The 14,038-nt window shown below is 30.5% G+C and overlaps 1 protein-coding gene across 1 annotated transcript in view; it reads right to left on the bottom strand.

The window, feature by feature from the left end:
• LOC108452167 (LEAF RUST 10 DISEASE-RESISTANCE LOCUS RECEPTOR-LIKE PROTEIN KINASE-like 2.1) overlaps positions 1-11,621 on the bottom strand; it is a 33,930-nt gene extending 22,309 nt beyond the window's left edge. The window contains exon 1 of the mRNA XM_053018937.1: positions 10,535-11,621. Within this exon, the coding sequence (XP_052874897.1) occupies positions 10,535-11,519 (985 nt within the window). The 5' untranslated portion in view covers positions 11,520-11,621. The remainder of the gene's footprint in view (positions 1-10,534) is intronic.
• Positions 11,622-14,038: the final 2,417 nt, after the last annotated feature.

Genomic DNA, 14,038 nt, shown 5'->3' with positions numbered 1-14,038 from the left:
TCGGACAAGACCCAAGCAGAATAGATCCTGAATCTGTTTATTAATTTATTCACTTGAAACATTCATAATGTGGCATACCTAAATCCTTAGTGGATGGTGGATTATGTATGTGTGATTCATACACATTAACATAAGTAAAAGCCTGAGTTCAAATAGATAAGGAACCGAAAGCTAGTAAGTTAGGCATACGACTTTTGTAGTATGTAGAGTAATTCACAATAGTGGAATTTATAGCCCAAAACATGGGTTAATTATATCATCTCATTGGCATTACATGGTTGATAAAAAGTAAACGTAGCCATGGGTCGTCCGTATTCGTGATGAATGACTTGATCATTATTGGATGGTGATTGAGTTTTCATGAAGAAAGATGTAATAGTTATTATGAGATAAAATAAAATCAGATTGGGAGAACAAATAATATCCTAAAGAGATCAAGGATATCTTATGAGGGTAGCACACTTATGACAAGATCATTGGAAGAGCACTAAGTAGTTGCTTTCATAATGGTATGTCATTTGGAAGCTTAGTCACGATACTATAGTGGAAGGACTTCATGAATAAATGAGTTTATAATTAATAAGCGTAAAGACAAAACTTAATTATAAATCATTTGAGTCTTAACTACATACGTCCAATCAGTCCATCTACTAGCTCGTTGAAACTAGAAATGAATTACGTGTTTGAATAGAAATGAACAGAATAAATAGGAAAAGAGAAATGGGAAACATTCAAGAATGATTATGGTTTTCTCCGAAATGGAGAAATAGAATCATTTGGAAATAATTGTAGGTTTCCAAAAATGAAAATGAAAATGAAAATGAAAATGATCCATTTGCAATCCTATATGGATTACTTAAAAAATGATCAAAAGAATAAGTTTATGTTTTTGTACTAGTTTGAGGCCCAAAAATGAAAATAAATCATTCAATCATAGTGAATATGTTGAGTTGTGAAATATTAAACATATTTTCTTGAAATTTTACTAAAGGCAACATCGTCAAAATTTTACCAAAGGTAAAATCATTAAAATTTTGCTAGGGGTAAAATAGGGATGAGAAAATTATTTTGTATATAAATATTAAAGTTTATTTTTGGAAATAGAAAAACTAAATCAGGTTGAATCATATTACAAATTACTAGGTCAAAAAGGTCCAAAAACTACCTATACATTAAAGGGATGACAACCCTAGTAGGAATACTAGGGTGTGCCGCCCACATTAGACCTATTCAAACTAGGATATTGTTTTTCTATTTGAAATAAACCACAACTCAACAAGGGTTCTACCTTCTTTTCCAATAAAGAGATAGCACTGATAGATTTACTAACACAACTTTGAGAGATTGTTATTCTGCTGCAAAATAGAGAGAATATTTTCAACTATTACATATTTGTTTTTTGGAATAACAATTCTACTGGTTTCTATTAAGAAGAGAAAATTTTCTTTTTCACCCCCAAAAGGAGAGAAATTGTTTTTTAATTTTTTGCTTCGATTCAATTGGTTCAAACCCACACTCGAAGCAGTTCGTGGTACGAGAATAGCAGATAAAATCATTTGGTTGAAAGATGGGGACAATGAATGTCCGCTAAGTCAAAAACAAAAGTATGAATTCGGTTAAGGTTTATTGCAATAATATCACAAATTAGGTCGATTTTTAAAATTTTAGTTTTTCGCTGTGCAAGAAACTGTTTTTAAATCGGAGTTTTTCCGACACCATTTTGAGATGATCTTAATCTGACCCTTCCCATATTGTTCCAATCGAGGAGATTGATGTAAGACTGGGTTTTTCCTTTGAGGAGGAACTTGTACAAATTTTAGATCGTGAGGTAAAGCTTTTTAAGAAGGAAACCGAATCCCACTTGTTAAGGTTCTATGGTAGAACCATGCCACTAAGGAGGCACATGATAATCAAAAGACTTGATCCATCAACAGTATCTTCATCTGTTTGAAAGAGGTAAATTTCAAGGATGAAATTTCTTTTAAGGAGGGGAGACTTATCACACCCCGAAATAAATAGGGTTGGTAGAAATAATTAAACAAGAAATGAACATTAGGCTAGATGGTTAAGAGTTAGTGAATTCACCTTAGAGGCCTAGGTTCGAGCCCCCTTCCCCCTCTCATTTTCCTTTTAATTTCAGTAAAATTGGAAAATTTGTATGTGTCACCCCTAGGGTTTACAAACCCTGGGTATTTAACCAATTCTTTCATAACTAGAATTCATATATTGCCCTCTTTTTAATTCCTAATAGAAATTTTCCTGCCCATTCCTATTTTTTTCCTTCTCTTTTCCTATTCTTTGCACCATATTTTCATCTTATTATTGTTGATTATTTTGCTTTCCCATATCAAATCATTCCATGTTCGATCATTTTCTATCGGTTTTGAAATTGCCATCAATAGCATCCTTATTCTTGTAAAGAAACAGTAAGTACACCTCATTTTGATGATTAAATCTAATATGTCCATAACATTGATGTCCAATGTTAATCTTTAGGTTCAATTAATCAATATTTTACGGTTCTTTACAAATCTTTGATAATCTTATCAAAATATTGATACCAATTGTTAACTCATTCGTATTCCCCATTGAAGGACTGAATCTAGGTGAATTGGACCAAAGTCGAGCGTGAGGAACATTGATCAAACCCGTGGTGAAAGGTGTGTACTATTTACCAAGTGAATTGGGGCAAATCATGTATAGGTATAGGGCCACACAGCCACCCGGTGTGTGGACCACCTGGCCACCACACAACCATGTACACCTGTAGATTTTTGGGACTTTATGAACCACACAGCCTTAACTTGTTACACGGCCTACCACACAGTCGCGTCTCTACTATAGGGTAATTTATCAATTTTCACACGACATCAATTGTTGAGCTAATTAGATGTTAAGCATGTCTACTATTTCTGTACAACACTGTTACAAGCATGTCGTATTACATTGTGTGGGGTGAGATAATTGAAAAGGGGAAGTACTGGCAGTTAAATAATTTGCAAACATTAGTGGTTTATCCATAAGTTTTGCTGGCAGTTCATTTGCACATTACCAGTGGCTCATCCAAAAAACGGAGTGTTGGGATGGATGAGTTCCCCAAAGCTCATATTGTGAAGTGTAGCGGAGTATGGGTATGAACTTTTCTATTATACTTGAATTGCATTGACATTCATAAGCATGCACCAATGATCTGTTGAATTTCGCTTACTACACAATTGTGATTGTTCTAAGAATTGTTATTATGTATACCTTATCTACTGTTTGTACTAATCTCCTTAGGCGTGGATTCACATTGGTCTTCTTAAGCTCACACCCCCTTAATTTCCATCTTTACAGATAACCCACAAAGTTAGGACGCAGACTCAACATACGGAGGGCTCGACTCAATTTATTTTTATTAAAAGTATTTTAGACTTATTATTATAATTTCTATTATTTTGGAACTGTATTGTTTTATTTGAATTATGGCATGGGACTTAAGTTTTGGGTTTATTTAGCATGCATGATATTTAATTTGATTTTAGGATATTGAAACATGGATTTTGAATTAATTACGCATAAAATTCTAGTTTTTCTGATTTAAAACTATTATGAATATCACTTTTCCACTGTGATATTACATAAATGAGATTTTGAAAAGTAAATAAATTGGAAATCAACTTTTCCAAAGTAACTGTTAAAATCAATCCTTTTTTAAAGAAATTGTACCTTATAGAAACACATTAAGTTTTTCTGCTAAAATAAGCAAATGTCTTAAAAAGATTGTTTTAAACTTTGATAGTTTTACTAGGTCATTTCAGTGGCCAATGTAATCTTTAGAATCCGGTCGTAACGTTTAGGATGGGTTAGAGAGGTTACATATCCTAAACCTGTCTATAATGTAATCCTAGCCTATTACATATCCAAAGAGAACAAAATTTGATCATGTATCATGACATGGCTTGATAGGTTGGGTTATAATGTGAGTTTGTAGACTAAGGTTGTAAAAAATATGGCAATAATACAGAGAAGTGATCTAAAATATAGCAATAAGGGATGGCATGGAATGGAAAAGTTGAATGGTACCATTACCTTAATGAGTTTATATTGTTTTAAATTTAATTTGATATTGATAGTGATAAGAATTGGAAAGAAGACAAAGAATAATATTTGAAGCAAAAGCAAAGTTATGGTTTCTTTAAGAGATTCCCATCTTGATTGGGCATTTTCATATTCAAATAAATGTAGCAGTTAATGGGTGCTGCTGTCTGTAACCACTTACCAATTCAAAAGTTAGATCATGCGTGGATCATTTTTAAAGGTCTAATCAATGAAGAAAAAGCTACAAAGATTGGATAATTAAGAACCCAAAGTTGGGGTTAATTTTGGGTCATAAACAACAGAAAAAGAGGATTGGATATCAACTGGATTCCATGTTTTTGGAAAATGATTTAACGGAGTGTTTTAACGATTCAGGAAGAGTTAAAAGAATTAGGTATACCATACCTTCTTGGAATACAATAATTACATGAATATGTTAGGAGCTTCCAACATGGTGAAGTGTAAGGCTTTCTCCACGACTCACGAGGGAAGCGTGAAATATTAGTATTTATCTTTTTTATTCAAAGCTTCTCAAAGCTGGGTCAGATGTTTTTGGGTAGATTCCATGCTCATAGGATGATATATGAAACGAAGAGATGGAAAATCTTTACAAGATTATATGAAAAAGTTTCATGTAGCCACGTTACACATGAAGAATTTGGAGGATCAATAGGACATTGATACATTTACTATGGAAGTTCAAAATGAGCATATTCAGTACTTATTTACTAATAATAGACCGCAGAGTTTAGCAGACTTTTATGAGAGGGCACATAAGCTTACTAAGGTAGAAGAAATCAAAAGAGCAACTCACAACACCTTTCATAGGGATGATAGGCAGTTAAGGGTCATCAGAGTGCGTGTGGCCAACAAGGTCCATCTTATCAGAGTCTATGGGTCCAATGTGGGGGAAAATAAAGGAATTATTCACAGAGTGAATCACCAAGGGCGTTTCAGACACCTTAGGGAAAGCAAAAGAGAAGGTATGTTCCCCATGGAAAATTTGAAGCTTACACTTCTTTAAATACTTCTCGTACCTATATTCTTAACTGAGTGAGAAGCTTAAGAATTTTATCAAGTCCACCACCCATGTGACCCAATCAGTTGATATCCAACTCAAGAGACAGATGTAGTTTTCACAATGACAAGGGCACAAGACATGATTATTTCTCTTTAAAATAATTTTTTGCAGAGTAACTATTAAAATTTATTTTTTTAAAAAAATTGTACCTTGTGGAAACACACTAAATTTTTCTAATAAAATAAGCAAATGTTTTAAAAAGATTGTTTTAAACTTTGATAGTTTTATTAGGCTGGGTTAGAAATGTTACATTTGTGGTATCAGAGTTAGGTTTCTAAAACCTGGACTATGGCTTTTTAAATAAGTCTGCATGCATGTCATAAAGAGGGGTATTTTGGGAAAAATTCATGCCACAAACTTTTGAAAAATTATTTTCTTCAAAAAGAAATTAAATCTGAGACTCCGATGCCAATTCTAATTTAGTTAATTGCTACTTTAGAAACTTTAAATAAATTGTAACCTTTAAATTTTAAACACTAAGGGAAAATAGTTTATGCTTGAACTTTTTATTTGTGAAAACTGTAGATATAGTCTAAACCTTAGACTTTCAAATATCATTATGAACTCTCAAAGCAGACGGGGTAAGGGTAGGCTGTGTAAGGCTATACCTGTTAATATTGCATATATGTGAATTGTCATGTGGATGATACGTCAAAATTTAATTAATTTTTAAAATTTATAATTTTCGAAAAAGTATAAAACTATTTTTAAAAATTAAAAATAATTAAATTTATAAAAAATTATAAAAATGTTATCAATATCTTATTAAGTGGATATTCTTCATGATCAAGATAAAGTTTTAATGTACTAGTTATTAGAATTAGATCTCTACTTCTTTTATACTTCTTATGCCTATAAATAGAGACTCTGATGAAGCATTGTAAATCCCTTTTGATCAATAAAGTTCATTCTCTGTTGCTCTCATATTTTCTTTGTTCTTTATTCTCTCCATCTCTCTTTACTTTATAACACGTTATCAACACGATCTTGCTTAAAATGGCAGTTCCTTTTATCGAAGATCAAATTTATCCTCCATGCCTTTGATGGCAAGATGCAAAGTTTTTATAGGAAGTTTCTTTTATTTAATGTTTCATATCTGATATTATTTTTCATTCTGCTTTTATTATATGTTATCATTGTTTTGATTAACTTATTTTACTTTTTGTTTTTAAGGATGGTGAAAGATTTGATACCGTTATCTATATAAAATCAAGAATATTTTTGAACTATCTCATACCTTCTAATGATGACAATGATGTTAAAGATCTTCATATATTTTATTATATTTTATCTATTGTTTATTATAATTGGAGACTAATCATTACAACATGCATAGATAGATTTTGATTTGAAATCTCATGCATGTTTGCAATGGTAATTATGAAATAAAGAATCTATTGGGATGTTTATAAGTCTTGTCCTACTAGATTTGTTGCATTCCCCGAAGTGAATGTAAACATAAAGAAAATAAAAAATACACTAATGGACCACTAAAAGTGGGAACATAGTAATAAATAAGAGAACAATGAGAGTTCTCAAGATAACTTTTCAAATGGTAAAGATAACTTATGTTATCAATATGTGATATGGAATGTTATTGGCCACATATGTGGCGTATGCCCAAATATTTTGTTTCTGTTAATATTCTTTGAGGAAGGATATAAGAATGTAGTAATAAATTCTATCATCATAGATAGAAAATATTTATCTTATTTGGTACTGAAACAAACAAATATTATTCCAATATTTGATAATACAAAATTAGTTGAAAGCTCCAAAAGAGCTAATATATCAGTATCTAAAAAGTACAAAATTTGTGTTGGTTAATGCATTACTTTTAAAATTTATTTGACTGTGAAAGATCTACTTATGAGCAATAGAATATGATAATTCTATCTAAAGCTTATTATAGTTGGATGTATCTAAAGTTGCAAGTATTTTTTAAAAATTGTGAGTATAACTCTATAGTATTCAGAGTAAGTTTTCAATTAAAATTATGTGGTAAAATATTACTGATAAGACCTTGCAAGAGAGAAAACTTATGTATGAAAAGTCATTGGTTATGTACATGTTATACACATGGAAAATAAGATTCACTCTCAAAGTTTGCTATTAATAGGTTTTTGGGCATTTTAAGATTTTAGCATATTCCTTCAAGCGAATATTGCATATAATTATTTAGAAATTATATTTATTGACTTTGTGGCATTATAAACTTCACATTGATTTAGACATTTTTAGTAATAAATGACATAATAGTACTTATATATGGATACAAATTAAAAGGAATATAATAAAATTATCAATTTGTTACAATTTAGCACAATTGAAACACATGTTAAAGTAAACCAGAAGTTTACTAATACAAATGCGTTTATTACTTGGTGTGACCAATTAGACTATCTTGGATCATAAATGATGCGAAATTAATTGAGAATTCATATGGACATTCAATTAAAGTACCAGAAGATTCTTTAATTTAAAGAATTCTCATTTGAGATTTAATGTTTTACATTTCTAAAATGAATGTGGGCCCATTCATCCACCATGTGGATGGTTTTGATATTATATGATTTTTGTAGATGGATCTACAAAATAATCACATGCATTATCAACTCGCAACCTGTCGTTTGCGAGATTACTTGTTTAAATGATTAATTTCAGATTATGCAATTAAAACAATTCATCTTGCTAATTTTGGTGAGTTTACATCCCAAGTTTTTAATGATTATTGCATGTCAATTGGGATAAAAGTTAAACATCCTATAGCTCATGTTCACAGACAAAATGATTTAGCTGAATTATTTATCAAATGTCTCCAACTAATAGTTAAACCATTACTTATGAGAACTAAACTTTCTATTTCATTATGAAATTAAATTGATTTACGTGTTGTACGTATCAAGCTAATAAGTTATAAATACTTCCCATTACAATTGATTTTTGGTCAAGAGCCAAATATTTCTCATCTTACAATTTCTGGATGTGCGGTATATGTTTCAACTGCTCCACCACAACTCACAGGTCATAATAAGAGATTGGGAATGTATATTTATACGAGTCTCTTTATAATATTTTTGAGCAATTAATTCAAGATTTAATTGTTACATGAGTTGTCAATTTTCTCAATATTAGGAGGAGAGAAACAATAACCTGTAATGAGTTAAGGGGAGAGTAATTGAACCAGAAGTTCAATAAGGATAACTCATTACAAGTTTATTGTTGGATGTATTTACAAACTTAATGAGAATAACCAAGTGTTATATACCATTTAATATTTTAATTTGATTCATAGTCTCAATAGGACAATCAATTGGAATAAATAATAGATTGATCGGTTCCAAATATGAGAATTATTCTAGATAGTCATATAGTGGAGGCGGGTGCTCCAAAAGAGACCCAAGACATAACTAATAAGTAAAACTTTAGAAGAGATTTAGGTACCTGAAACTGAATTTTAAAATAATGAAAATAAGAGATCTCGATAAGTTATGTCAATTCGAGAAAATGTGGAACCGAATAATAAAAGTGGTCGACAATGATTTTGCATGCAGTATTATTATAATAAAATAAAAGGAAGATTCTGAATAAATCTATTGAGAAATATAGGTATAGAATAAATTGATCAAAATAGAAAGACGCATCTCAAGTACAATTAAATTTGTAGAGTTTTTGGACCAGTAACCCAAATATCTAAAGGTATAAAGCCAGTAAAGGTGCAATTAACGTAGTTTTGCAAAAGCAAAATAAAAATATGAATTTTTTTGCTAAGTCCTGACATTAATTATGAAAAGATGTAATATTCTTTTGTGGTGGATGCAATAACCTTTAAATATATTATTAAATTGATAATTCATAAATGATTTAACTTGCGTCTAATAGATATTGTTACAACCTTTTATGAATCACTATATAGTAAATTTTATATTAAAATCCTTGAAGGATTTAAAATGCTAGAAGCATATTGAAATTCTCAGTAAATTTTTCATTTATATGAATTGAAATAATTGAACATATGTGGTAAATTTGACTTAGTCAATAGTAGATGAAAGAGGATTATAAAATGATCCAAAATACATATTTGTATTTTATAGAAGGATCATGATTAAAGTTTGCTATGATTATTGTTGAAATTCCTAAAGAGTTCAAAATATATTTCCCCAAAATTTTCCCTCACTCGTGATTTTCAAAAAAATGGTGGTATAAATGCTTAGCAATACATTAAAATATGCTTAGCAATACATTAAAATAGTCATTTGAAAAACTAGTATTCAAGATTGAATACATAGAATATGAGAAAGTATGTTATATTTTCATAAGAGGGAGTAAATACGCGTTGTACTCTTTTTTCCTTAACCGAGGTTTTGTCCCATTTGGTTTTCCTTGTAAGGTTTTTAATGAGGCAGCATATTATGCGTATTATAGATCGTTTACTCTTATTCCTTCATTAGGTTTTTATCTCACAGAGTTTTTCCTAATAAGCTTTTAACAAGGCACATTATTTACCAATGGACATCTAAGGAGGAGTGTTATGAATATCTTATTAAGTGAATATCTATCATGATCAAGATAAAGTTTTAATGTATTTTAAATTCTAATAGTTATTAGAATTAGATCTCTACTTCTTTTATACTTCTTGTGCCTATAAATAGAGACTTTAATGAAATATCGTAATCATCCCTTTTGATCAATAAAGTTCATTCTATGTTGCTCTCATATTTTCTTTTTTCTTTATTCTCCCTTATCTCTTTTTATCTTATAACAAAAAAAATATTTTTTAAAATTAAAAATTTAATGAAACGTTTATCTATCATCTGCATAATATTTATGTATATGCTACGTCAACAAAGTTAAAAATATTAATAAAAGAAGATGAAGGAATAAAATAATTTTTTTTATAAAATTAGAGCAAGGGGACCATTTAGAAAAGATAGAATAGGAGAGTAATTTAATAGGTTACTCTATATAACCAAAGATGTCAGTGATTGAATTTAAAGGAGAGAAAAAGAAGCATTACTTTGGCCACACCTTTCCATTGCATTTGAAGGGTGGAAATGAAATTAAGAAGAGAAGTAGAAGATGAGGTTTGGGCCAAACAAGTTGGGAAGAATAGTCCTTTAACGGGTGATGCTGTCTGGGACCGCTGACCAATTCCAAAGTTAGACCATGAATGGATTTTTCTTAAAGGTCTAATCAATGAAGTAAAAGCTGAAAAGATTGGATAATTAAGAACCCAAAAGCTGGGGATAATTCTGGGTCATAAACAGCAGAAAAACACGACTGGATATCAACTGGATTCCATATTTCTGAACAATGATTCAACGGAGTGTTTTAACGATTCAGGAAGAGTTAAAAGAAGCAGGTGTACCATACCTTGGTAACATTTAGTTGTATGAGGATGATCACGGCAATAGCAGGCAAATGTAGAGGTTTCATTTTGTTTGTATCCACATCTTCCGCCAGAATCCTTGCATTTTTTGCAATAATCATCGTATGCGAAGTATTTAATATCAAAGGGTTCGAGTAAACTTTCATTCACGGTGCTGATTCCCCCAATCAGATAATCAAAGGCCTTTTTCCCAATAGGAATTTCAACTTCTTCACTGTATCCAATACATTCATTTTCATCCTCCTTAAAGAACATGAGGGAAGTTTCTTTTCCACCCTTTCTGCAACTGAAACGATGATTCGGACCTCCCCTGCTTCGGCAGTCGTAGAACAGAGTAATGTTTTCAGCAGTTTCAGTATAATTAAAAGCATTGTTTATCAAAATCGGCTGAGGACAAGTGTTGTTCAATTCCACTCGTTTGATTGTCAACAAATCATGAGACCGATTGAGATGCAGCACATAGAATTCTTGGGAACTGAGCGTCATAACAGGGGGTTGATTCTGCCTGCACTTCAGCTTATACCCTTCATTACCGTAACCGCAATATGAAGGTCGATTATATTGATCGGTCCAGAAAGGATATGAAATATTAGAAAGGTTTCCACAATCAAATGGAGCGCATGAAGTAAAGTGGAAATCATCTAGGGCGTAAGACAGTTGGAAAATAGTTAAAAGGAATAAGATGGAGAAGGAAGATGGTGAAAGGAAGAAGGCATCCATGGAACATTGAGTGAATAGTTTGTTTAAAGTGAAAAAGGGTTTATATATACATATAAAACAGAATGAGAAGGTGAGATAGAAAGGGAAGAATTGGGGAGACAAAAAATGGGGTTGGGTTGGAAATTTAACAAAAGAGGAAGGAGAGGTGTTAGAAATCTCCAAGAGATACAAGGGTGCTGACCTTGACTTGTGGAAAGATACTTCACATGTGGTTGAATGCGAAGTGACGGGTGATAGACGTAATGCCATTTAGTGGCTTATTTTTCATGGACAAATCATCTTCACTCCAAAAATCTCGTTCAGGTTTTTGGCACAGAAGGTTTACCACTCCACTAGGAATTTTTAGTTTTCCACCACTTAAATGACTAGCATCATTCTTAATTTTGAACTTAATAATCAAAATACCATACTATGACAAAAAAAAAAAGTGTGATAACTACAACATAAATATAAAAACACTTCAAATTTATGTATCAACACATATATAATTATATTTATAATATTATTGTCAATTGACATCATTATTATTATTATTATTATTATTATTATTATTATTATTAAAAATAAAGGTAAGTATATATATTTTTTGCGAAAAGTTTATACATAAAATAAGCATGATATAGAAAAGTAAATATAAAAATATATGAAAAATGAGTTAAAGGAGAGGTAAAGAAGAGAGATGATTGGATATTGAATTGAAAAGAAGCAACACCAAACAACACGTAACTTGGCTATTGAAATGAGAAGCTATGCCTATAATTCAATTTCGATATGTTAAAATTCAATTAGTGTGACTTGTTCAACACTTAAATGACTTTAAAAAATAATAATAATAAAAAGAAGAGAGATTTTAGCATCATTCTTAATTTTGAAATTTATTATCAAAATACCATCTAAAATATACTATGACAAAAAAGTATTATAACTACAACATAAATATAAAAATATTTCAAATTTATATATGATTGATATTATTATTGTAATCATTAAAAAGTAAATTCAAACCCGTTTAAGTATATTTGTTTACGTAAAGTTTATGCGATATAAAAAAAGTAATTACAAACACAAATATATGAATATCGAGTTAAAGTTTATGCGATATAAAAAAAGTAATTACAAACACAAATATATAAATATCGAGTTAAAAGGAGAGGTAATCTTGTGGAAAGCACTTTATGAACTTACGAGAGATGTTCGGATATTGAATTGGAAATAAGCAACACCCGAAACAACACATACCTTGGTTTTTGAAACGAGGAGTTTTGATTCTATTTCAATATTTTAAAATTAAGGCTTCAACTTACTATTTTGTTCTAATTTAGTACCTAAACTTTTTTTACCTAATTTGGTATCTGAACTTGACATTTTTTCTTAATTTGGTACCTAAACTTTTTTTAAGCCCAATTTGGTACCTTAACTTGGTATTTTTTCTTAATTTGGTACCTAAACTTTTTTAAGTTCAATTTAGTATCTCAACTTATTAAATGTTATAGAAATTACATAAAACATTAATAGTATTAAAAAATGTTATGCTACATAAATATCGTTAGTATTATAGGAAATTCATGTTAAAAATTAGGTATTGAGCTATATGTGTCTAATGAATTGATATTAAATAAGAAAAAATTTTAAAAACTCAATTTAAAAATTCATTATTTTCAATTAATAGAATAAATAAATAAATAAAATTAAAAGTAATTGAACTTATAAAAAAAATCATACCATCTGCCACATCTTGATCATACATTGGTTATTTTTGCTACCTCATAAATGTTTGACAAGTTCAATTACCAACTCAAGAAAAAAAATTAGGTACCAAATTAAGAAAAGAATCAAGTTCAGATATCAAATTGGACAAAAAAATTAAGTACTAACTTAAAAAAATTATCAAGTTTAGGTACGAAATTTAAAAAAAAAGTATTGATAATATTAAGCTTAAAATTAAATTAGTGTCGCTATTCACTCTCACCAAGCAATAAATTTTCAATAAGCAGGAGGGATGGAGAAGAAGGCATAGTCGCCTTTTACTTTGATGCATCAGCTGAGTAAGATTTAGAAAAGCCTAATTTGTATATCTATCTACATACTTCAATTAACTTTTTAGAAATTTCTACTTTTGGTTTTTATTTTGATGAGCTTTAATGAAGAATCTTAAGCACTGGACTGGAGTTACGAAATATTGCTGCCCACAATTTGATTGTTGTAGATGGATAATCCTCAAGGTACAGTTTCATTGGATGATTCAATTCTACATCTTCCGCCGAAATTCGATCTTCAAGACAACGTCGCACCTCTCTAGGAAGAGGCTATTAGAGCAGATGCAAAGCCTGTCAAAATGATATGGATGTTTTTTGTAAGAACGTTCAAGCATTACACCCTACTGTACAATGCTTGGATTGTTTGTTTTGTTCCAACAATCCTTTTGTCCCCAAAGGTTGCAGCTATGAGCCTCCCTTCGAAGTTCAAAGTACCGAAAAAAATGTTCGAAGGAAGAAGAGACCCAAGGGCATATCTCATGCAATACAATAATTACATGAATATGTTAGGAGCTTCCGACATGGTGAAGTGTGAGGCTTTCTCCACGACTCTAGGGGGAAACGCGAAATATTAGTATTTATCTTTGCCACGGGGTTCCATTCAAAGCTTCTCAAAGTTGGGTCAGATGTTTTTGGGTAGATTCCATGCTCATAGGATGAAATATGAAACAAAGAGATGGAGAATCTTTACAAGATTATATGAAACAGTTTCATGTAGCCACGTTAAACACG

Source organism: Gossypium arboreum, chromosome 9 (genome assembly GCF_025698485.1).
Source record: "Gossypium arboreum isolate Shixiya-1 chromosome 9, ASM2569848v2, whole genome shotgun sequence".
In the NCBI taxonomy this organism is placed as follows: domain Eukaryota; kingdom Viridiplantae; phylum Streptophyta; class Magnoliopsida; order Malvales; family Malvaceae; genus Gossypium; species Gossypium arboreum.
The sequence above is the reverse complement of the archived record's forward strand: the minus strand, read 5'-3'. Positions and strand labels throughout refer to the sequence as shown.